The sequence below is a fragment of the Eschscholzia californica genome, unplaced genomic scaffold (genome assembly GCF_041429995.1).
Source record: "Eschscholzia californica isolate CP2 unplaced genomic scaffold, dmEscCali1.0.p SCAF_5, whole genome shotgun sequence".
Taxonomy (NCBI): domain Eukaryota; kingdom Viridiplantae; phylum Streptophyta; class Magnoliopsida; order Ranunculales; family Papaveraceae; genus Eschscholzia; species Eschscholzia californica.
This window is the reverse complement of record NW_028238472.1, coordinates 50203580-50227809: the sequence shown is the minus strand read 5'-3', so window position 1 is coordinate 50227809 and position 24230 is coordinate 50203580. Positions and strand designations below refer to the sequence as shown.

Here is a 24230-nt window from a genome sequence, read left to right as displayed (position 1 = left end):
TTTAGGTTCCTCGACTCATCGACTCCTTGTTTCTTTTAAAAGACTCAACTCTTTCAATCTGCAACTGCTTACGAAACTTGTTGATAAAAGATTCAGCCATTTCGTCTATATCATAATTTAAAACCGACCACCTTTTAAGCATAGATGGTTGTTTCCGCTTCCCATCATCCTCGCCTCCCTCAACGATAATTGTACGATATCCATTAGAAGATACCTCACATGAATCTTTAACCACGACTGTTTGGTCACCCATAATATCAACAATCTCTTGTTAGTTATGTATTTAAGAAGGAAGCTAACTAGCTAGCAAGAAGTGATTGCTTGTTATGAACACTAGAAATAGAAGAACAAGAAGTATTTATAGAGACCAAATGTTCTTTTTGAAGTATCAAAGAAAAGGGAAAAAAAAGGAAAACGAGTTTTATGTTTAGTGGGTATATAAAACAGAAGAAATATATTGTGGAACTTGGGAAAGAGGTGTGAAATGATAAAAAGGATGAGGTATGAATCATTTCTTTATGTGTGTTTTTAGTGAAAGCAGACAAAAAAAGCAAAACTAACACTACCCTTTTATTAACATTAAAACTTTATAGACATGTGAAGATCATGAAAAAGAAGAGTACAATGTTGCCCAACAGCGTCAAATTTGGATAACGATTTCGATTTGTTTATTAATTTTAGTTCGATTCAAGGTTTTTCCCCTACAAAATTCCTCGATATGACTCATCTTAGGTAGTTTTCTTTCGGGGATGTTGGGATTGCAGTCCTAGGTAAATTCATCTAGTCAAGTCTGAAATCTTACACAAGGTCTGAATCGACTCAACTCAGACTGTTTTCTTCTAACTCGTCAGAAGGCTAACTAGAGTTGATTTATAAGAGTCAGATTAGTCAAATTGAAATAATGAGAAATAACACCTTAAAAATAATAAATAAACACGTAAAGAAAGTAACTAAAATGATATATATATAATATCTTTCGATTTTGATCCTACATTACTATGGGCTTCTTTTTTGTTTATGATGATTATAATTCTAGAAAATACATTTTTGTAACAAACTTCATAGTTGCTTAAAACCCTAATTCCCAAACCAAACTGCAAAATATCAAATGCCCAAGCAAAACTGAAGATATCTTCATGTTCGTCTCATTAAAGAAAAGCAAGTGTTCATTGAGAAACAAATACACTTTGGTTCGACAACTTTTCTCTTTCAAACTCCAAAACTTGATCTATAGAAACCAATCAAGTTGATGTTTATACAGAAAATCTAAAACATAAACCACTAGCAAGTTAACATCATGAATACTTCCACCTATTGTATGTTAAACCATTCCCGTAAGATAGAATTCAGAAACTGACTCGTGATGATTACTTTTGATAGTTTTGCAGTCAAATTTTCTCACCTTTCTTTTCACTTCCAAAAGTTCGTGCAACATGAAAGATGAGCTTGTTTTGACGAGGACTGGCTTTGCTGCCAACTGCTGCAATTTCAGTTTCCAATATAAAGTAAGCCTTTCGCCAAAAAAAAGTAATTACAGTGAATAATACAGAAGACTCGGACTGTAATTCTTACTGTCCAGTCGTAACACGACGCGTCCAAGTTTATTCAAGGTACACACGTAAGCATACGCATTATACACACTAAAGAGACTGGTCTTTGACTAGAGTAGTTCGGGTATCTGCTGCGAGTATCCAATACTACAAAAACATACTATGGGTGACATGCGACACGAGACTGTAGTAAGATGCCCTCCTAGCATCTAACAAAAATGCAGTCGACTTAGTCCTATGCAGTTTAAGTTCTGCATTCGAGTATGGTTTAGATAAGAACTTACCCACAATTGATGTACCGAAAACGCAGTTCACTGAATTGAAGCGTTGTCTTAGCTGTGAACCTTGAAGCAAGTCAGATGCGGGAACAGTTGAAGCAGTTCGTCACGGCTTCGTCTCTGGAACAAATGCCAAGGAACATTAGGAACTTCGCTGGTGGAGGTTATATACACACACACACACACACATATATATATATATATGTGTGTATATGTTGGGACATAGTAACGTACCTTTATTCCAATACATCCGTTCACGTCAAGTGTCGTAAGCGTGGTTGAGCAGAAGTTTGACAGGACCTCTAGGCAAACATCAGTTACACCGACAATTCCAAACAAGCTGTATCATCCCCTTCCATGCACATCAGCAATAAGTAACAGGTCAAGAAAAAGCCGGATAATACTTCATACTCCTAGATTACTGGATTATAAGAAGTTGGTTTCAACTTCCAATGATGCAGTGTGATACATGTGAAATGAAACTAGTATGGATATCGAGACTTCAACCTATCACTATTTTTGCAAGTCGCCATGAAATTATTACCGATTTAAACTGTATAATCAGACCATATCTGCATCATTCTTAGCCACAAATCAGGAAGAATAAATTAAACAATGTCATGTTCCAAATAAATCAACCTCTGCCCCATATTTGAAATTGGCCATTTTATTGGCTCGTTGAGTTGTTACCGACTAAATAACTCTCTATTATTGCAGAGTCTTACCTCAGAAATTCAAGAGAGGGGCAACCTTGAGCAATAGCTATTATTCCGACATCAGTAATACCCACACACCTGTCAATGTTATACTTATAATAAATCCAATGCATTTATATCCATTCATAAATTAATATTGCAACGAAAGCTTTAACTAACCATGTCAAATTCAGAGAAACTATCTTCTTGCATTTAGCTATGCAGGAAAGACCTTCATCTGATAAATTCTGGCAACCAGATTCCCGCGATTAGAAGCAGCTTATTAATATAACTTGCTCATGTGTTTTCCGAGAAGCACGAGGTGTTACCTGTGCACCACATAGGTCTAAAAACTTGAGATGGGCTAAAAGTTCGATCTTCTTGTAAGCTTTATCCGTAAAACTGCACCAAAAGAGTCAATGAGATTTCAGAATCTAGATTCATGGGGATATAATACAATCTGCTCTTTAAACTGCATTCGATTTGTTAAAAACCCATCGCTTACCTAGATAGTGCGTACAGGTTTAGGCTTTGGAGGGAAGAACATTTTAGCATTATCTGCTTCAGTCCACCATCCGAAAGCTTGACACACCTGACCACAGGTAACAAAGCAAAACGATCACGCAGATCAGTTAGTCTAGAATCTTCTTTGTACTCTCACGATCTGAGTAATGGGATCCACTTAGCTTAGAACTAAAGGTCCCAAACTAGAGAATGAGTTAGTCCTTTACTTTGAGTACTTATTACTTTATTAGTATGTGTTTACGCGGGTCTCAAACAGTCAAACGTAGGTCAAAGGTTCAATTCTCGGAAAAGGTAACATCCCCACTCAGTAGTTAATATTTCCGAAGATAAATCTCTTACTAGTGAACTAAACTGGAATCGTCAGATAACTAAAAGGGAACTTTACCTGGTCAAATTCAGCACCTCCAGTTCTTTGTAATTGTCAGCAATTAGGTGCAAACTTTTGTCTGTAACATTCTGTATTTAAGATAGCAAAGAAATTAATTACGATAAAACATATTTATGAGCCTGAGAAATTCATATATCATAGACATAATACTGAAAACGTTTTTCAAGAATAAAAAGAAACATCTTGTATAGAAAAAATTTCTTCGTCAGATCTTTTCTTCTGATAAACATAACTTATGATCATGCAAGGATACGACAGAGATTCTCGAAAATATGCATTTCAGGTTTTCAATCATGCAAGAAAATTCAAGTATATTATCTTCGCATCGAAAACTGCTAGTATCATTTGGATGCATTTGAAATATGTACATTAACGTAAAAACATGATTTTCTAGCACTTTTCAGTTTCTATAAGATTTGCCAGACAAGAATTTCACATATCAGAGAAAATCTGAAGCTTCTTAAAGTTTACCGCACCTGTGAATGATGAGTCGTAGAATGTACATAAGACTTTCCACCTTAAGTAATCACACAAAATTACTTAGACTTGAAAAAGAACTGTCTGTTGTTTTTAACTGGTACGTCAAACACCGCGTTCTAGCTTCTAAGTATCAAAATCGAATTTTTTTTATAGCAACAAACCTGAGTATTTGAGACGGAGACTTATTCGAAAATCAAACTCAATTACTTAGCAAAAAAGCATGTAACGTACTCATGTTTAATCTACAAAACTAATTAAGATTTATATGTTAGAATCTAGAACAACAAACACTACCTACATTCAGATGTGCCTGTAAACGGTAGCTTATCGGAGCGGATATAGGCATATCCGTATCCGAATCCGATAAGCTATCCGAATATCTGAATCCGATAATTATCCGACTGATATTAAAAATCAATATCCGAATCTGATAATATTAACGGATATCGGATAATATCCGATATCCGAAACTTTAACAAAATTTCAAATTTGTTCTTTAAATTTTTAACCATTAGATCTAAACAATAAATCTCAACCATATATTTTATATATTATTATGAATAAATTTAAATTTTTATTAATTTTTTATATTACTTATCGGATACGGATATTTATCGGATCGAATATGAGTGTATCCGTATCCGATATCCGATAAGGAATATCCGAATTCGAAATTTCGGATATTTTTTTGAAATTCGAATACGGATGCGGATCAGATGTCGAATATTCGGATATCCATTGACTGGCTGACATTCAGACTATTCAGTGTTTAAGTTTTAACTCAGACTGATGATGAAAACAAGGTGAACAGTTAGCGTAGAAGTAAAGATTATTTACCTTACAACCACTTAAGTTCAAATCGACTATATACTTGCAGCTCTTGACCAATTGATGTATGGCTAAATCTGTTACCCTGAACTCAATTCAAATCAATTAACTATTAGTAAAACGAATGTTTCATTCTCGAAACCTTAATAAGACTCTCACAGGATAAGGTAGGCACATAAAATACCTTACATTCCAATAGATAGAGAAAGCCTTTAGATTAGGACAAGCACTTGTTACATGTTCAATTCCCTTGTCTGATATCTTTTGGCAACCATTCAGATTCAAACACTCCAAATTCTGAAGTGCTTCCATACACTATAAAACCAATTACGACAACAGATCGTTAAACCACTCATCAATATTAAATAGCTTTTTTCTTAAACTTCTAAGACAATAAAGATAAAAAATAACGCAAGCAACGCAATATACTATTTAAGAATGATTGGTAGAAACTAAGTATGACTGTATGAGTTATCTGTACTTCATCGGAGTAATCAATAACCATACAGAGCAAATATATTACCAATGCCTTTCTTTTGCTAAGAGCAAATTAAAATGCTACCTCGCTTTTAAGTAGAGCAAGATGTTTGTCTTCAATATCTTGTGCAAATTCAAGAATTATCTGCTTCACATGGTGGTATCTGGACTGCAACAGATAAGGAAATGAATGATAAAACTGAATGAAGATAATTGAAGTTTATTAAAAGTTAAAACAATCGTAGAAATGCAAAAGAAACTCAGAAGACCGTGTATTCTGTATTTGTGGGTAATTATGGGAGTGATGTTGAATTGTTGATAGCTCAAGTGAGTCAAGTCTACCCCTTACTATGAGAACTAAGATCACGCATGAGCTCTATTCTATAAGTAAGGCAGAGCTGCAGACGCTGAAGCTTCAGATCCTCTTGGGCTTACATGTCACCAAATGACACCTAAATATATAATGTTACATGGTTACGACTTTTTACAGTGTCGGATGTAGATGTATGTATCCAATACTTGGACACTCACATTCAACTCAATGGATATAAGTGAGATTTTGTATGTAACATCTTACAAAATCGTGGTAATTTCATAAAATACTAAACTAGGTAATATCATTTGCATCTAATTTAACAGTGATCGATTCAGAAATACAGATTCGAAAGCAAAGATGAAGAACTTGATACCAAAGAAAAAAGGATACTAGATTTATGTATGTGACTATGTGTGTGTGGATCTGTGGCAGTGCCCCGTGTGACGGACACCAATCCCTCATTGCTATATATGCACAGAGCTACCACTTAGAATCAGAAAATTATCACTAACCACCAACATGAATCAGTAGACACAGTAACAAGATGACTCAAACATCAATATACAAGAAGCAAAACAAAATTTACCAGTGAAAGAGCAGATATCAGTCGCTCGCCGGCATTATTCATCTCATGCAAATCAAGAACCTGAATTGTAACAAAACTAAAAAGTTATAGCCAGCCATCATAAACCAGATGAGCGAAAGCTACAAAGTTCTTCTACATAAGACAGTAATAAATCCATGTGGTCTTGGTTTCCTTCCCTTACGTGCCTGGAAATGGAATCATAACGGGTAGTTGCCTGCTGTAACAACTCAGATCATGGGTATTATGAGCAGCATGATATTATTTTCATGAACTAGAAAAATATTGAACATATCTTAAGTGTGGAACCTATTAACGAAATATGAGATGAAATTGAATTTTGTAAAGAGAACTTTGTCAATTAAGTAGAGTTCTTTATTTTTTTCTTTCCATTGATAACAAAGCAAATTAATTCGGTAGGTAATGTGGTGTTGTAAGCCGTAACCCAAAGAGTACTACCACAGTATGATCATCTTGTTGATTTGGCCTCCGTCCATTTCTATAGATGGCAATCACTTCCCTTGGTTCCAATAGTTAACCAAAAGCATAGTTAACTGTCTACTTGCATACAGCTTGCTAAACCAGAGAATGAAGATCCTAACTGTCCACTTGCCAAATTACGACAACCCTCTTCGTCCTCTTAATACAGTCCAAATTTGATCATTAGGTGTAGGTGCCCTAGTATTGCTAGAACCCCTTCTCTTCTATTTTCATGAACTGCATATGCTCTTTTTTAGCGATGATTCAATTGTGGTTTCTTAAACAACTTTTTCGCTCTACTTAATATCAATTATTTGTTAAGGAACTAGTCAATTAGGTGGTAAGTGCTTCACAGTGAAACTTTCTTTTTATCCTCACTACTACTTTTTGCACCTATGTAGTCAGAGAGAACCAAAGGTGATGAAAGTGTAAGTTTAAGTTCATCATTTTACTGGCTTGATTAGGTTAACTTTTGATCTTATACTATTTCATTGCAATTCAAGTTAAACAATAGTTACTAAACTACTAGTTTTTATATATTCAGGAGTTCCCCATTAATCAAGTAATGAAGCTCTTTCATACAATAGATGATCTTATGAAGAACACAAGAAATTGATAAGTTAGAGAGAGAGAGAGAGAGGGGGGGATCATAATTACCTGCCAAAGAGAAGAGTAAGAGAGTAGAGTACGATACAACCAAGGGCTAACTAGTAAGAGAGAAATTAGGTCTTTTTGTGGAAGGTTAATGGTGGTGGTTACTATCTGCAACACTCGAGGAACTGTTTCTCTTCTCCATATCTCTTCTATTTCTCTCATAGCCATTAATTGTAATTCTATCAAGCTCAAAATGTAGTATTAGAAATCGATCTCTCTCTATATCTGGTTCTCTGAATCTCCCAATTCCCGCCAAACCCTAAAAATCTAAAATGGATACTCAATCGTTCCTGACTTCCTTCCCGCGAGTGTTTTTTATATGTGCGGATTATTGGATCCCAGCGGGTCAACCCGACCTGTCTTGTTTATAAACGGATCATGTTGTTTCCCGGGTTTGAAGTTTTTTTTTCTGTTGAAACAAGAATATTTTGAAGTTGATTGAATCAACGGATCATTAGTATATTATTTGTTCATTATACTATATCTCTTAAAGCAAAAGTAATATTCCGGAGAGCAAAGTTGGAGCAACCTAAACGTTGAAAACACGATTTTGTGGAAGAACAATCCAAAGGTCGTGCTACTAGGCGAACTAGTGGAGTGTTACATCCTAGATGGCGAGAGTCCAGTAGCCGAAAGCATCATTGCTCTGACCCGAGTAGCATGGGGAACGTGGATTCGTGTGTTAACAAGCAAAAACCACCTTGCAAAGTAAAATACTCATGAGCAGCCAATGACGAAGTAGTACTGAGAGGGAAGGTGAAAAACCCCATTCAGTTGTAAAATGGAACGCAAAACCATAAACACCGAAACAGGGGGAGGGATCCGACCGCGTCCCTGTTAAAGAATGAGTCGGTAACTCATAGAAAGTGGTTTGGTTAAGAGAACACACCCAGCCATAACGAAAGTGAATCTTCCTAAGGTAAAACTAAGTGGTCATGTGTAATCTATCCATGACCAAAATGAATCTTGGGTAAAACTAAGTTGAAGTATGATCCTCACCGCTGTTGAAGATTCAGCAGATGAGTTGCGATCACGGACGAACACAACACCAAATAACAACCACGACACACAAGCCTGACAACACAATAGCTCAATCTGTATAATCAAAGAGGATACTTCGGGCGCTAGGACTAATGAGACAGACCTCGACGACAACACGAAGGAACAATTAAGATTACATTAAATAATCACAAATAAGCTTCTCTCTACCCAATAAAAACACAATAAATCATAAATCACTTGCTAGTATGAATCAATTTTAATACATCAAAATTTTACATCCCATAAGTAACTGAACTTTTAGAGAGGTTTTCTTTGAATAAACCTAATAAAGACGGGGAAACATCGGCTACGCCATAGCTGTAGGTTTCTGACTCTTCAGTCCAAACAAATTCTCGAATAATTTTGGAACGACCGGAGGAAGGTCTAATGGCTCTGCAGCCACAAAATTCCTTATCTTTTCATGAACATGATACCTGTAAATATTACTCCCAAATGAATATTATCAAGTCCATTGGGATAAGATAGAAACGTCATTTACAACCAAAAAAGCGAGAAAGTAGAGGCAAGTATTAAATACCTGATTTTGCGGCACTTAGAGGCACGGCGATCAACTATCTTTCTCTTCTTAGTTTGCATGCGCTTAAGAACATAAAAATTCGCCTCTGCAAAAATCGTCCAGTCGTCCACTATTATTAATTTAACCCAACTCAACAACCAGTACGAAATTGAGTTCACGAAACCAGTTCTACAAGGTTTTGATATTTGGCTTTTGAGGAACACAATTTTAACGCCTCAATATGAAATACTTTACCATCGAAATCGGGTGATTTGGATTATATAGATAGATAAAAACATACTCGTTATGGGTTAACCCGCGAATCAATCATTTTGATAGACACCAGAAAGTTATTTCTTAGGTTGTGGAAATGGTTTCTTCACATAGAAAGCTTAGAAAATTTATAATAAAATTACCAGATGATGCTGGGTTATATGACTCCAAGAATTCCTTGAGTAGTTGCTGGTAAAATTCGGAGTCATCCAACAGTTCAGGGTCTCCATCTGCATTTGCATCCTAAGCATAGAGAAAAGGTGCAATGATATCTTAATTACCTAAGCAAAACAGCTTAAAACATAGATGAACTCTAGAAAAAAGAGGCCGATGGGGCGAAAGAAAAATAGCTCTAGTTCTTCGACAAATAATATTATAATGTCCTATTGTGAACACGGTACAATCAAGACAGACTAGAGGGTATTGAGATTAACGTGTATAAATGTATTCAAACCTCACCGAGGATAGGATAACTGACGAGCAGACAAGGTGTTTATAACCGAAAAAGTCTCGAAATGCCAGAAGGAATTTTAGAACTCAAACATTACATCTTAAAAGATCGGTCTCCATTTGGAAGAATAAAGCATATTTTTGGGTTCGTCTACACAGTTCCAAATAAAGTTTTTTGCCTGACTATTTAAATGCAGGCATTTTTTTGAACACTTCGAATTAATATAAATGAACAAGGTATTCACACTCCTTTAGTGATGGTTACCAAAGGATTTTTGCAGATGCTACTCCTCGAAGGCAAAATCATAAGGTTACAATGTTACTAAAAAGCTTCCAATTTAAAAGCAGATTTAAAAGTGTGGTTTGGTTCAATACCTCTTTCCCTCCAGCATCGACCGTATCAGGAGCCTGCACAACAGTATATATGTTAAACAAGTAAACCCGTCACTGGCTTTCGTTCTAGTGTTTGACTACTCATATTGGTCAACCTAAAAAGAGGTCAGCAGATTATCGACTTACAGCTCCTAAAACACCAACAGTTGACCTCCGTAGTTGCATTCTCTTAATCATTCTACTTGGATCCCTCATGTAAGCAGCCACTTGTTCACTAATATTCTGCAATATGAAAATAAGGAGTTGAATCTCAAGTTTATTTTTAGTGGACCGAGGAATCGAGGATATCATCCAGAAATAGAAGCGAACCTGGTTAAAAGCTTGTAGTTTTCCTTTAAAACCAGCTGCACCAGTTGTAACTTCTGTCTTTCTCTTCCATTTATCAACAGAGCTATTTCTGAATGAAGCTATTCTGCAATATAAGAAAAGTAGGAATACAACTTGAGTGTGTGACTTGAACGGCTAAAACATAGGACTCCGAAAAGTCCATTTCAAATATGTGCTTGCACTTAATTCTTGAAAAATAAAAAACTATTGTACTTGATGTCGTTGTAAGATTTTCATATCAGTACGAGAAATTATATCTAGGCAGAAGAGATACTCATTCTGATATACGACAACTAAATACAGAAACAGAATAATAGTATTAATCTTATCATATGAATAAACACAAATATAATGGTGATCCTTGATGTAATGAAACATGAATACGTGTAGGCGTCAAACATCTATGCGACGTCAAATACTGGAATTAGAGGAAAGGTCAGCATCCGAGCAGGGTATTAGACATTTATCTCAGCTATTCGGATGCAAATTGAAATTTTAAATCGAACATCTTAACATAATAATTATACACACAAGACATTAACCTAAATCATATATTATGCTATCACATACATAATAACGTGCAAGCAAACACCAAACACGATATATATATACACATACAACTAGCAATATTATTTGTAGAAGGGTACAACACACGTATCTATAGTATTACAAAATGGTAGAACTCCGAAAAGGTGTTGTCCTCGTTAGACAGACTATAACATAACATGTAGACCAGACTCAAATACCTTGTCCTAGTCTTAATGGAATTGATCCAGTTGCATGAGTCGTGAGGAACATAATATAAAATAGCTGACAATTAGATGCCTAACGTGTTAGTTATGAGCAACAGAATGATTGTGCTTCAGATTATCAAGGACTTAAGGCAGTTTTCTCAATCAATCAACCCAAAGCCTTCTAAAAGGAAAAAAACTTTGGAAGTTTAATTTTATGTGATTAAGTAAGGTATACAAGATAAACAAATAATGGCCGTCAGTAAGCATGTACCGAGATAGGCAGTCACAACTCAATGGCTCTATACCTGGATTGCATTTGTTGAATTGATAACCACTGTTCATCACTCTCTGCGGACGAACTCTTCGGCCGCTCTCTAGCCTTAGGAGCCTCCTTAGTGTTTCCTTTGAAGGGAGATAGAAGAGTAGATTAAACACGATTATTTAACACATAAGCATATGAACCAAATAATTTTCTACTTCACGTGAAAACTTTATTAGTTGCATGGGGACGAATCGAATACATAGAGGTTAGGTCCACACAAACTAGAAACAATAAACATGACAGCTTTTACTTCTCAATTTTTGTCCATTTGCAGTAGGAGAGCAAAAACAGTTGTGATTCCTGAAAAAGGGGACCTGTGTCGGGCCATTACAGTAACATTTTAGCTGCACTAGCTCTATCAGTGGATTTCTAACAGCAGCTAAACATGGATATGAAGCTTGGACCTACAGTTCTTTTCCATCCGTGATAAACACATCCACTCTATTATCCCTTGGATAGGTAGAGTATAAAAGAAAGTTTTTCTATTTGACAAAAAAAATTGTAACTTGTTTGCATACCATCTGTGTTCTGAACAATAGAAGGATTCTTCTCCAGCAAAGCCTGACAGAGTAATTGAAAACATTGAAATATATTCATGATCCATCAACTCCTTGCTACATCTTCGAGAAAAATAAAAATTAGCAGTACTAACCTCTTGTAGAGTCAGTAAAGAATTTATAGTTTGTGTAGAAGATGTTATTACATCCGAATATGCTTTATCAACTGCCTTGTCCGCATCAGAGAATGAGGATTTTAGGGGTTCCTGCAAGAAATACACCATTGCTGGACTATATATAAACCAATACTTAACTCTTTTTTTTGAACTTGGAACTTAGAAGATAATTCACACGCTATGTTGAAGTAAAGGTTGACATTATTCTTTTCCCAAGTGTGAAAACCATAGTTCACCTGAGGTAATTTATTTGAAGCTGAGTAAACTTTCTGCAGTAAGAACCGGAACTCAAGAGACTTATCCCAGAGAACCTTCACAAAAAAAGGAAAAATATTAGTTAATTGTACAAGGCTAGAAATTAGAAACCAAGATATGCTACCTCTGGATCTCTCGCTGGAAAGTAAGCAAAATGGCAATACCAAATACCATAGAATTAAATGAAAAAAAAAAGGAAATGTGTAAAGCAATTGAACGGAAGCTACTTTTCGCTAAATAAATAAGTTACACAAGAAAATTATTGATAACAAACATTATATTCGAATATATTGTGCATTTACCGCTTCAAATAACAAGTACCAAAGTACCAACATATCGTACCTTTTGGTTCTTCACTGCTTGACCTTTTAGAAGATCTTCATCCCTATGACGCTTCAAGTTCTTTAGAATATCTCTACAAGTAACAAAGTGAACCAAAATGTAACTAATTTTTCTACTCTCTGAAAGTTGAAAGAAGATGAAATGAACAAGTTGAGACTTGTCACTTGAGGGACCTTTCTTCCGCTTCACTCGTATTCTTTTTGCAATGCAAGTAACATATAGTTTATATATTCATTCTATCCACAAAAAAAAATTATATTTTCCTATTCTACCGATTGTTTCGAGTTTGTTGCTAAACTTTTTGTAGGATTCTTTTGCCCTAGACTTTGTTGCTAAATTTGAATGAAATGGTCGTATAAAACCTCACATTCCGAAACATTAAGTGATTAAAGTTATATGTTAATGCAAAGACTTACTGCTCTTGGCGAATATTCAAGTACTCCTGCTCCAATTCTTCCATCTCAGTATCCTTTTGCCCTAGCCTTTTCTCCTCTTCTTCTTCATCTTCTTCATCTTCTTCCCCATCTTCTCCTTCCTCGGAATCTTCTTCGTCCCCTTCATCTTCTTCATCATCTTCTTCCCCCCCATCTACGTCGTCACCATCTTCGAGGTCTTCTTCCTCGCTTTCCACGTCCTCATCATCTTCGAGAACTTCTTCCCCGCTTTCGACGTCCTCGTCATCTTCAAGGTCTTCTTCTTCCTGCTCATCTAGATCCTACATCAAAACAATCAATTCATAAAGCTAAACACTAAAAATTGCAGAAGAGACTCCAAATAACAGTTCAAACATTGATTAAAAATTTACCATTTCAGCTTCTGAGTTGCTCCTGTCTTCTTCCCAATCAGGGTTCCTTGATTTTGAAACCGACCTCATTTGTAATCCTTCAAATTCAATAAACATAAAATTCACAACTTTTAGACAACAATAATAGAAGATGATAAAAACAAGCGATATTGATTACTTAGATTGGATAAAAATTCAGATAGTATCAAAACACATCTTGAGGAGTTATTCATAGACATTATATATATAGTTCACCAGTGTCTCTTGTTGGCGGAAGTAAACCCTAATCTTAGACATGATATATATACAGTTCAGCGATGGTGGGCAGACCCAAAGAGCCATAAAAACTAGTTTAACTTGCCAAACCAAGCCCTAGCTTGCCATTGTTAATATTCAAACCCAAGTGAAACATCACTATTAAAACAAAGACAATACAGACAACAAACTTTAAGTGTGTATCAAATTAGTCATCCAAATCAATGAAAACTAGGTTTTATTTACAGCAAAATCAATAACCTTTGAACTGGATTGATTCTTGAAGAGTAAGAGTAGAGAAATCGGTCGTTCCTAGTTAGAGTTTCCTTGAATTTCTTCCTTGATTCTTGAATTTCTTTCAGTCTCCCAATTCTCTCAGACCAAAAACTCCCTAAAAAGTAAAAACCCTCAGCCCTAAAACTTGTATAAAACAGAAATTACACCTTTACCCTAGCTTCCGTCCAAATATTACGAAATCCAGACCGGGGATCGGCCCCTGAGAGGTAGTAGAATACACTAGAGAGAGACGGGAAGAGGTTTCGTTTATTTCTATCGGAACCTTCAAGACTCTCGGGTTTATTGGGGAACGTTGGATTGTGGGCGAGAGCGTCGGTTTATAGGTGGTCCAGTCCAATTTATAAACCGGTTGACATGCCTATGTCAATCTCGACCTAGCATAATAAGCTCGTAAGTGTCATCCTAGCACAGCGTTGTCATCCTAGCACAGCGTCACGACATAAACTATACCAAGCGCCAACAACTGGTAAGTCCAGTTGGTTAGTGCATTACTCTGCAATGCAGAGGTCTTAGGTTCGATCCACTGGAAGTGTAAATCTAGGAATATTGAACTTGGGTTATTAATATTATTAATAATGTAATAAATTTGTTGGGTTTTAGGTCTCTTTCATCTTGTTGCCTTTTAGGCCTCTTTCATTTCTTGGTTTAACGTAAGCGGTTTTCGTGCTTATCACATCTCTATGATGTATATATGTCTTGTAACAGCTAACGTAGAACAGAGTTGGTTTCTCAAAAAAGAACCTATACCAATCTAAGAGATCGTAACACCTGGCTAGCGGAGGGTTGGGCACATTGTCCACGTGATTGACAAACTGAAAATGGGTGTTTGGGGGCACAACGATCTTTACGACCGGCACACACGACCTCTCTGGCTTGGTCCGAAGACTTGGTCTGAAGTTTGGTTAACCTCACATAGGAAACCGATCAACAACTGCATAAAAGGAAGGGTTTTTCTCTGACTTCTCTCTCACTATTTTTGACACTCCCTCCCTCTGGCTTACTAGAGATGAAGCTCCACCATACCACTAAAAGTCTACTTGTGTGTGGAGGTTTAGTCCGCGAAGAAGCTCCACCATAAGTCATAACTCAAACAATCTACCAGCATGGTGGTTTTGGTCGAAGATGAAGCTCTATCATAACTCTAACAATCTACTAGTCTGAGGGTTTTGATCGGAGATGAAACCCTGCCATACCTCAATCATTGCAGCAGACGAAATCTACTTGTGCAGTTACAGTATATTGGTCAAATACATCCCAACAACTTTTCTTATACTCCTACATAAATATTTACTCACATTTTCATGATTCTATCTTCCATCTACAATTCAATGCAATCAATCTAGAGTGAAAATTTTGAGAGTGATCATAATGTAAAATAGATTTATGTGTTGTATCGAACATTATCAATTTTCGACTTCAGTTTATCTTTCTCTTTGTAAATTTATGTATCAATCGAACACAAAAGATTAAGATTTCATCATATGCTTGTCCGTTACAAGTAGACATTTCTTCTGTGCTTTTAACAACAAAGATATATCCTCTTGAGATGCTCTCACCACTTAAAGCAGGGTAAAACGTATGATGGATGTGCATCGAATCTTGAGGAAAGAGCTTGAACAGAAGATGGATCTGCAATTTCATCAAAGCTACTAAGTCCAAGTTCATTAGCATGGATTCCACCCGTGATAAGTACTGATTCAATTCCTGCATTATTTGCTCCTTTTATATCATGGTGGAGTGAATCTCCCACAGCTATACAATTGGAAGCATCCTCTATACCGGCCATCACCATTGCCGACTGATAAATTACCTGAAATTTTAGGTTTTATGATTATATAATCAAGTCATAAATCGAAAACAAAAACTAGCCATTGTAGAAAATGAAATATAAAAAAAGGAATAGATGAGTGCCATTAATTGATCCAAAATTACGGACTTGAATTTGATTTATTTTGTTTTTTTTTCTATAATTTTATGAACTCAAGGTCAATGTTAATCATTTCAAGTTTCTGTTTAAGTGATGTTTTTCCATTGTCTGAATCTGACTCATCTGAATCAAATGGAGCCAGATTCATCTGAAATCACATGCAGATGAGTCAGACATCACGAGTCAGACATCACGAGTCAGACAATAACACAAAATCTGAAATCTAACTCGAGTTAATTCAGACCTCGAGTCAGATTTCAGATTTAAATTAGAAAAAAACAACACACTACCCACGTCAGGAAAGAAAGGAAATGATTAAGGATCCTCGACCTTATCAGGTTTACCCATCCATTTTACTTCCCCTCCGAGCTTTTCATATTTTGCCGCAAGTGTACCTAAACAAAAAAAGAAAACATAATACTGTACATCAAGAAACAAAATGTAATTGAAGAGAGTAAAGAATTCAAGCTCCATAACTTGTAACTAGAGTACTTCAGAAAAAGATCCATATAAAATTACAAATGTCTTGGTTGTTGATTAGCATATAGCAACTCCACAGGACTACTGCCAAAGGGCATGTCGGACATCTCGTCGAGTTTAGGTTGGTACAGGAGTGACACAAAACATCTACAATAGTTAAATCAGGTGGTCATCGGGCCACCGAAACCAAAATATTTGAAATTTAATACCATGAGTCATGTATTTGTCTGGAATTTGAATTTCGGGCGACTTAGTGGTTAGTCGAGCTAGTTAAGATTTCGGGCTAAAAAGTAAAAACAATCTAGGCAATCATGAACACATAGTTGTTTGGTTTTCTCGATGTTGAAAAAATGGGAAATGTGATGAATAAGAATCCCCCCAAGAGACAGACACGCATTATCTGATTGTATCATAAGTACAACCGAAACCATGAGTCAGATATCTTACCAGGCATAATGCGCAAAGCTCTTGCTTCAACAGTAACAAAATCTGGATTTGCCACCACCATAGGGATTTTCTTTGCGGCACATTTCTCCAATATCATCTCAAGGTCCTCGAGTTTCATTGATTGTGATGCGCCAGAAGGAAGGCCAAGAGCTTCAGTGCCATGAACAAGAACGAAATCAGCATTTTCAACATTCTCCACAACATGTAAGCCAAGGCCCTGCCAAATGTTTTCTTGGGAAGTAAGAGTAATGCTGGTTGTATTTAACAAAATCATGTAGATGGAATTAAAATAACTTTATCAATCAATTTTAGCAGATAAGATCGTAACCCGATGACGATTTAGAAGAATGTTTGTAATTCGTGTTCTATGTAGCTAAAAAGAAGAAAAAAAAAAGAATAAATAGCATCAGAGAAAGGGAGAAGAGAAAAAAACAGAAAAAGAAGTGGAAGAATCAAACAGATTGGCTCGAAGGAGAAGTGAAATTACGAACCAAAGCTGGTTTGGAGAAGAAGAAATCGAAGAAAGAAGTGGTGGGTTAACTGATTCTCGTTTTTTCTTCATCTGTTTCACTCACTCTTCCTTCATTTTTTACTTGGGGTCCAGTTCTCATTTCAAAATAAAGTGATGATTGATTTGAGGTGAGAGAGGGTTTCAAAGAAACATTAATCCTCAAGTTCACAATCATGACTTTATAAAATGGAAAAAAAAAAATGACAAGAAAATGAGACAATTTTGAAGACCAATAAAAAGTGTTAGCTTACTTCAAGAGATATTGCCCCACGATCACTCCATGTCATGTGGATACATGATCGTCCTAGTGCTGCAAACCAGGAATCCTCTCTCCTATATTCGACACGAAGCAACATGATAGACAGATTCAAGATAAAAGAATTTAAACTCTGAAAACAGAAGGTGGATAGTGTCAATTTCTTTAATAAACATATTTTCTTACATTAGCAGAAAAATTACTTCACGAATGGGGATCTACTTATAATCACATCTATACTATCTATGCTGAACTCATGATCAGTAACCCAATTCTTCACACTCATATCTTGAGTCCGGAATGTGCAAATGGGCATCATTTGTACCTGAATTTTCTATGGTAAGTGGTTGATTTTTCATTTGAGTTTGACAAAGATAAGTTTAAGCAACCCAGCACCGTAGAATGTAACTTCTCGCTTTCTAAAGGGCCTTTCAGTAATGCATTTCTATTTACCCCCCTCCATGGATGCATAAATCTGATATTTGAAACTGGTATACAGACTTTGGGATCGTAACCAGGCCGGGGTAAGTACCTATGTCTACTTAGGACATTAGATATGTGGGGCCTTACACCAAAAAGAAAACTGGTAACTAGGTTTTGGGCTATTGTGTTTATGTGAAAGCACAATGAAGAAAATTATTTGTTGGTCAATCTATACATATATCTTCTTTGTTTCTACTTGCTTGTTCGAGTGAATTATACCGGTTGAGGTTGAATATAGTTTATATGAGAACTAGAGAAACAATATCAACATGAAATTTTAACAATTGATTAGAGAAGATAGCAATTTCCAAACCTTAGTAGGTACTGATGTGTTAATTCTCCACTAGTTACAGCCCCAACGAAGAGAGAAGAATCAAATCCAAGGTTATTCAACTTCTCAATAGTTGTTGATGCACGTCTTGAAGAATTGCTTATAATCACCATTTTGGCACCATAACTGGAGAGTTTTTCTACTATTATCCACAAAAGCATTAAACAATAATCAGCACTTTCAAACTACTCAATCGATAACAAAAAAGCTACCCATTTTCCATATGGCTTAAAACCTTACCCAGATACGAAAATAAGAAAATTATAACATACACGTTGATATGGCTCCTGGATAAGGTTTTTTCCCATCATGAAGGACTCCAAATTGATCTAAGAACCATGCCTATGCAAACGAAAGAAAAGAATAAGAGAACAGACTAGCAGAATGCATACACGAAAGTTCTAAGTACACGTGCAGACCAAAGTTCTACTAGGCCATGTTTGTTGTGCAGGAAAGGAATGTGATTACTGAGAATAACAATCCCGTAATGTGATTCACGGTAATCATAATACCTTGCTTTTATTGTTTGGTTTGGTGAGGAATAAGATTAGTACAGATTGATTTTATCCGCAGCTTATTTCATTTATGATTCCGAGGGAAAGGGAATGACAAACACACCCGCCCCTTCGGTTTAGGATTTCCCTTGTCATGGGAAATCCCATTCCGCTGAAAATGTTATTTTTGATGCATTCTCGTCATCCCATGTACCAAATACTATTTCAGAATATCAAGTAATGGCATGCCATTCTCGCACATCAAACACGTCCTAATAGTACTACTATAAGAAATAAGTTAATCTACTCAAATGTGGACAGTCTATGTTTAATTTCTATATCATGAGAGTGGCATAAACTATGGTATATCATGCCTTTACTATAAAGTACTGAGAGTGAAAACATTTGAAATTTTAAAGTTTTGGACCAACCCTAACTAAAACAAGCCCTAAAAAACTCATTGAAATATTTCAAATCTGACTTCTATATTCAATGGGCAATCTTTCACCCTTCAACATTTAGCACATAATCACTAAAATTTAGCTACCTCATTGTTGACTGTTAAATAGTTAATACCTATTGAATTGAATCGAATTTTCTTCAATGTTCTTTAACAATCATTCATTTAATTTGAGATGAGTTGAGTTGAGGTTGCTTACTTTGACATGGAGAGTTTCTGCTAAATGCTGAAACCCATTGAAGCTCTGAAACAATTGAACCTCATTTGACGAAATTGAGCATCTGGGTATCATTTTTTTTTTCCTCCAACCAACAATTTATGTAAGTTCCGGCAACTTTTTTAGCAAAAAAATATTTGATCTCCGATTATCTGAAACTGTGGTAGCTTTTTATTTGGATAATTTGGGTTTGTAATTGGGGCTAAATCACATCTGGTTCTGGTCCATTATATTTGACCAATTTCAATTATAGTCCCCCTTTTAACTCTTCTTTTGAAAACTGTTGTTCTTTCATACATTTCCAGATTTAACCTTCACCTTTTTTCTAAATTCTCTGTTCCCTTTTCCTCTCTCTCCTTTTTATTTATCTCTTTCCTCTTCTTTTCATTGAAATCATATTGGATTATGGAATTCTTAATCATCTATTTGTTGGTTTTTATTTGGTGTTTCAAATTTTATATAACTAATAGAATGCATATGCACCACTATGGCATATGGTAGTATAGCAACCTACATAACAACTATATGTACTTGTCAAAAACGTAACAATTCGATGCGCGAGAAATAGATGGTCGGTTGTGATTAACTGATTTGTTGGGCATCTTGTGATTTCGGCTTTTAAGACCAAATTCATTCCTCAGTGGTTTTTGCCGAAAAAAAAGAACCCTAATGCCTCCTACATTAGCAACTCTTTTAAGTTTTATCTCATATCGCTTATAAATTTTGAGTTCAATTGAACTTCCGTTAATGATTTTGATTTCACCTTTGAAAAGTTCAATCATGATTTTGATTGTTATGGTGATGAAAATTAGTTCAATTGAACTTCCATTCATGATTTCGGTTTTAACTTTGAAAAGTTCATTCGTGGTTTTGTTTATTCGGCATGAAAGAACCTAATACAACCACCCGAAGCATACATCAACTATGGTTATGCAAAAATTGGAAAAATACAAGTGAGCAAGTTAACTCGTTTAATCTATTAGTAGCAAGTACATCATGGTTAAAAAAAAACATTTTCTTATATTTTCTTCTTACTTCTTGGTTTTTTTTTTGATGAAGATCTTACTTCTTGGTTGGTAGGTACAATGTAATATCAATATTTTTTTACTAAAATTCTTTCATACAAAAACAAGCTAAAGTCTTGATTTGCCAGGTTTTGTACCAGGAATTTGCAAGGCATCATAATGGCCAAAACCATGATATAGAACTTTAATTGGATCCTCCTTCCCATATTCTTGACCGTACTCCGCAATGCTTATCAACCCTCCAGCATTATCGTCATACATGTATACCGTTATTGGCATCCTACATACATTAGACATTTTATTTAGCTTTCATGAATCACAAATGAGGAAGGGCGAAAAATGTTTGGAACAAACTATAATCAAAGTTTTTTACTTTGTGCATTGATGGCACAACTTGTACCAATGATTTCAAATTACTAAGATTTTTTTAAAAAAAAGTTGATAAAAGTATTCGATCAGAATGATGTCACATCAGCTTCCGAGTCACACAGTAAGTAAGAGGGAAATAAGCAATTCTCTAAGTATTATAGGTTTATGCCTTTAAAAAGAAGGGAGACTTACTTGAGAACATGTGAGGCCATGAACAACTCAGGCTCCCCACCCCATACATGAGGTTTCCTTATGTGTGAAACGTATGTGTCGAAATCACCTTCAACAAACCTGCAATCGTATATCCGTCAATTGACACTACAAATTACTCAATATCAAAAAATCTGTATATAAATGTTTAGAAAAACGTTAGTAACATTACCATTCTGATTCTTCTCGCCTTCTAACGAACTCGTCTGCCACCTGCAAAGACTCAGTACATACACGAAAAGCACTTGAGAAAGTGATTGCACACCAAAATTGTTGACATCTACTATTCAATTTAAACCCTCGGAGTGTGCATGGAAATGGAAATGAAAAAAAAAAAACTTCGTACTGTTTATTTTTGTACATGTGAAAGTTAGAAGCTCTTTGGCGAAGATACTGAATCAGATACTTGGACACTTGTAGTCACTTTATTTATATGTCATGGGTATGCTTGCACTAAATTGTTTAAGGACAATAGAATGTATAATGTAACAATAGTTTGCCCAAACCAAGAAAACTAATGAACCTAACGGACATGATAACTGAGTATATGAACTATAAATCTATAATTGTGTATAGTTGTGTGCAGTCCCAGTTTTTGGATTTCTTAGGTTGCCACAAAACTACGTACCAGTGTTGAAAACAATACCCATACCAGTATCCATGTTACATAGTTAGAACTCTATTTATAGACTTACTACAAAGAAGTTAACCGACAAACGAAATCTCAAGGTTGTTACATATCACGGACCGTGGTCAATTCAATCCCAACTAATCTTTTTATGCGGAACTTTCTTAAACTATCAGCTCTTAACTCTTCTCTATGCACTGAGGTGACTTTAGTGATCTTACAATGTCCTTACACATGAATACTTGGTGTTCCCTAGGAAAATACCAAAGAGAAACGAACTTATTGTTAACGGAGGGAGTACTATTGGCATCAGGGACTATCATCTCAATGGTAACATCTCACAGTGGAACAACCAAACAACATACATCCTCCACGGGTAACTACTATTCATATCTTGTGGTCTATTGATCACATACCATGGCACGCAGTTCATCTGCTAGTTGTTTCTGGAGGGTCTCAGTTGGAGATGGTTTTCCAGAACGTAGACAAGCCCCATGAGACACCGAGCGGAACAAACATCTTCCATCACCAGGTATGCCTGAAAGATATGCACTAGTTATCTACCTCAAGAATATGAGTACTGAAATTCAACCACTTTGTGATTTATAGTTTCCGGCCTGCCCCTAATAAGACAGATTTAAGCTACTTGTTCACTAAACAGAATGTGAACTGTTCTAACACATCCACCTTTACGATATTTGAGGGAACTTTCATATATCACTAAAGGAAATATTAAATCTCCACAAATCTGTCCATAAGAAAAAAGAAGACTACAAATAAGTGCTCATCTTTAATGTGTATAAGAGAAAATTACCCACCAGTTATAGAGTAATCAGTGTGAACCTTCTTTCCATGCGAAGAGCTGACCAAGGACGAATCACATTCATCTTTTTTGTTATTATCCTCTCTAGCTGCTTCAGCATGTATTGTGTTTGTACTTGAAAAGCAAACCAATGAGCCAAAAATAATGCTCGTGAAAGCAGCTTCAGATGGTGAAGTTGCATATCCTCTTCTCCGTCTGAGTTTGGAAACAGTTACTTGCTTCGGAAATGAAAAGCTCAAACTCTTTTTTTGACATGGCAATGAACTGCCAAGAGGGCCAAGACAACTTGTCTGATTTCCCTTACAATTTACTAAGCTCTTAACGGTTAATGACAATGAGTTATTATTACCCTGTTTAGACAAACTAAAAACAGACCTGCATCCTTGAAAAGCTTGAGAAGCAATAGCAGATGAACAGGATAATGTACGAGAGATGGTCAAAGATACATTTCTTGGTCGAGACTCCACTAAGTGGAAATAAGAACAACGACCATTGGATGGTAAGCAAGAGACAACACTACGTACATGGACCGACATTTGCCTTCCAACACGTCCAGTGAATCGAATCACGTGTCTTGCCGGAGTTGATATTGGAGTGCAAATTATCATGTTATCATATCCTAAATCATATGGATAGTCCTTCGTACCTGCTCACGTCAACGACTAATAAATAACAATATCAGTCATCATGTGACAAACAAGCATATTTGGAGAGCAAACTATCATCTTGATTGGTCAATATTATAGCTCCCAACTTATACATTTTGGCGATTCTTTTACAAGTTGAGGTCTTAGACCAAGTGGTTATTTAACAAATTTCAATTCTTAAACCAATTTCGACCATTACCCACTGCCTTTCTAGGGTTTTCCACTTTTTCTTCAACAGTTCTTGTTTGTTCTTATTACTAATGCTTCTTAATCAAAGGTGAGGTACCAAAAAATCTCAAATTTCTAAAAGCAATACAAAACAAAGACAAACTAATGAATATCAAAAGAATTATTTCTCAAAATTAAACCTCACTTACCTCTAATTGAAGAACAGAAAAGTTAATAAACCAATCTGTAAATTATTTTAATCACAAAACATAACTTGTTCCTTCACTGACTGACTACCCAGAATTGAATTTGACAAATTTTAGCAACAAAAAGGAAAAGAAAAGAAATAGAGGAAAAATAATTTATAATATAAACCTAGCTACCCAACAGATGAGAAATTGAGTAAAACAATTAGTACCCAGAACATGGATTGCTGAAATTAAAAGGAAACCCTAAAAAATGTAGGAATTTTTTGTCATGAAGTTACAGAATGTAGTGAGAGAATGATGAGTTGAGAAAGTAAAGTATACCTTAGAGTAGAGGAGTTTGTAATCTTTGGATTGCTGATGAGAGATTGACAAAAGAATAAGAAGAAGAAATTCAATTATTCGAATTGAGATTGCTGAAAAAAAGAACAATGAGTGAGATTTTTTGAACTTATTCTTGAGATTTCGGTTTGGATTTGGTGAAGAACTCTCTGGTACATTTTACAAGACAAATGAGTCGAGTCATATTAACGCCGACCCGCGCCCTTGTTGTGTTTGTGTACTTGTGTGTGAGTTAATTTCATTTTAGCTCCCTGAAGATATCCAACTAACCAAAATGGCCTCGCAAAGA

General features: G+C 35.7%; 4 protein-coding genes across 10 annotated transcripts in view; all 4 read right to left on the bottom strand.

The window, feature by feature from the left end:
* The window catches only part of LOC147540212 (RNI-like superfamily protein), a 65418-nt gene extending 57824 nt beyond the window's left edge, over nt 1–7594 (bottom strand). For 2 of the 6 annotated variants that reach the window (XM_086644780.1, XM_086644784.1), the window contains exons 1-11: nt 7258–7545; nt 6124–6183; nt 5307–5390; nt 4929–5059; nt 4754–4829; nt 3434–3504; nt 3029–3115; nt 2853–2925; nt 2704–2771; nt 2554–2622; nt 2063–2168 (exon numbers count right to left, since the gene is read on the bottom strand). In XM_086644780.1, the coding sequence (XP_086500906.1) occupies nt 2063–2168; nt 2554–2622; nt 2704–2771; nt 2853–2925; nt 3029–3115; nt 3434–3504; nt 4754–4829; nt 4929–5059; nt 5307–5390; nt 6124–6183; nt 7258–7422 (990 nt within the window). In that variant the 5' untranslated portion in view covers nt 7423–7545. Of the gene's footprint in view, nt 1–1123; nt 1481–1834; nt 1949–2062; nt 2181–2553; nt 2623–2703; nt 2772–2852; nt 2926–3028; nt 3116–3433; nt 3505–4753; nt 4830–4928; nt 5060–5306; nt 5391–6123; nt 6184–7257 lie in introns of those variants that run through there. The other 4 variants (XR_015226402.1, XR_015226403.1, XM_086644781.1 and 1 more) reach the window with 4 other exon arrangements.
* An 821-nt stretch (nt 7595–8415) lies between these two features.
* LOC147540211 (rRNA processing protein-like protein) lies at nt 8416–14231 on the bottom strand. The gene is made up of 14 exons (XM_086640115.1): nt 13882–14231; nt 13387–13463; nt 12998–13296; nt 12582–12654; nt 12221–12295; nt 11964–12074; nt 11830–11872; nt 11295–11391; nt 10238–10340; nt 10055–10150; nt 9911–9943; nt 9229–9328; nt 8834–8918; nt 8416–8729 (listed from the first exon to the last, which is right to left on the bottom strand). The coding sequence occupies exons 2-14, from the start codon at nt 13453–13455 to the stop codon at nt 8603–8605; spliced, it is 1311 nt and encodes a 436-aa protein (XP_086496241.1). The 5' UTR covers nt 13456–13463; nt 13882–14231; the 3' UTR covers nt 8416–8602.
* Nucleotides 14232–15277: 1046 nt separating this feature from the next.
* On the bottom strand, nt 15278–19930 carry LOC147540210 (Haloacid dehalogenase-like hydrolase (HAD) superfamily protein). Its single transcript, XM_086640806.1, has 7 exons — nt 19506–19930; nt 18625–18694; nt 18335–18494; nt 17534–17615; nt 16772–16988; nt 16175–16239; nt 15278–15727 (listed from the first exon to the last, which is right to left on the bottom strand). Exons 1-7 carry the CDS (start codon nt 19596–19598, stop codon nt 15470–15472), a joined length of 945 nt encoding a protein of 314 aa, XP_086496932.1. The 5' UTR covers nt 19599–19930; the 3' UTR covers nt 15278–15469.
* A 547-nt stretch (nt 19931–20477) lies between these two features.
* LOC147540209 (OVARIAN TUMOR DOMAIN-containing deubiquitinating enzyme 4-like) lies at nt 20478–24223 on the bottom strand. 2 transcript variants are annotated; one of them, XM_086640804.1, is made up of 6 exons: nt 23924–24223; nt 22574–23224; nt 22172–22293; nt 21300–21340; nt 21110–21208; nt 20478–20828 (listed from the first exon to the last, which is right to left on the bottom strand). In XM_086640804.1, the coding sequence occupies exons 2-6, from the start codon at nt 23184–23186 to the stop codon at nt 20657–20659; spliced, it is 1047 nt and encodes a 348-aa protein (XP_086496930.1). In that variant the 5' UTR covers nt 23187–23224; nt 23924–24223; the 3' UTR covers nt 20478–20656. The 2 variants fall into 2 exon arrangements, with proteins under 2 accessions (XP_086496930.1, XP_086496931.1); XM_086640805.1 differs by having other exon boundaries at nt 22574–23240; nt 23924–24160.
* Nucleotides 24224–24230: the final 7 nt, after the last annotated feature.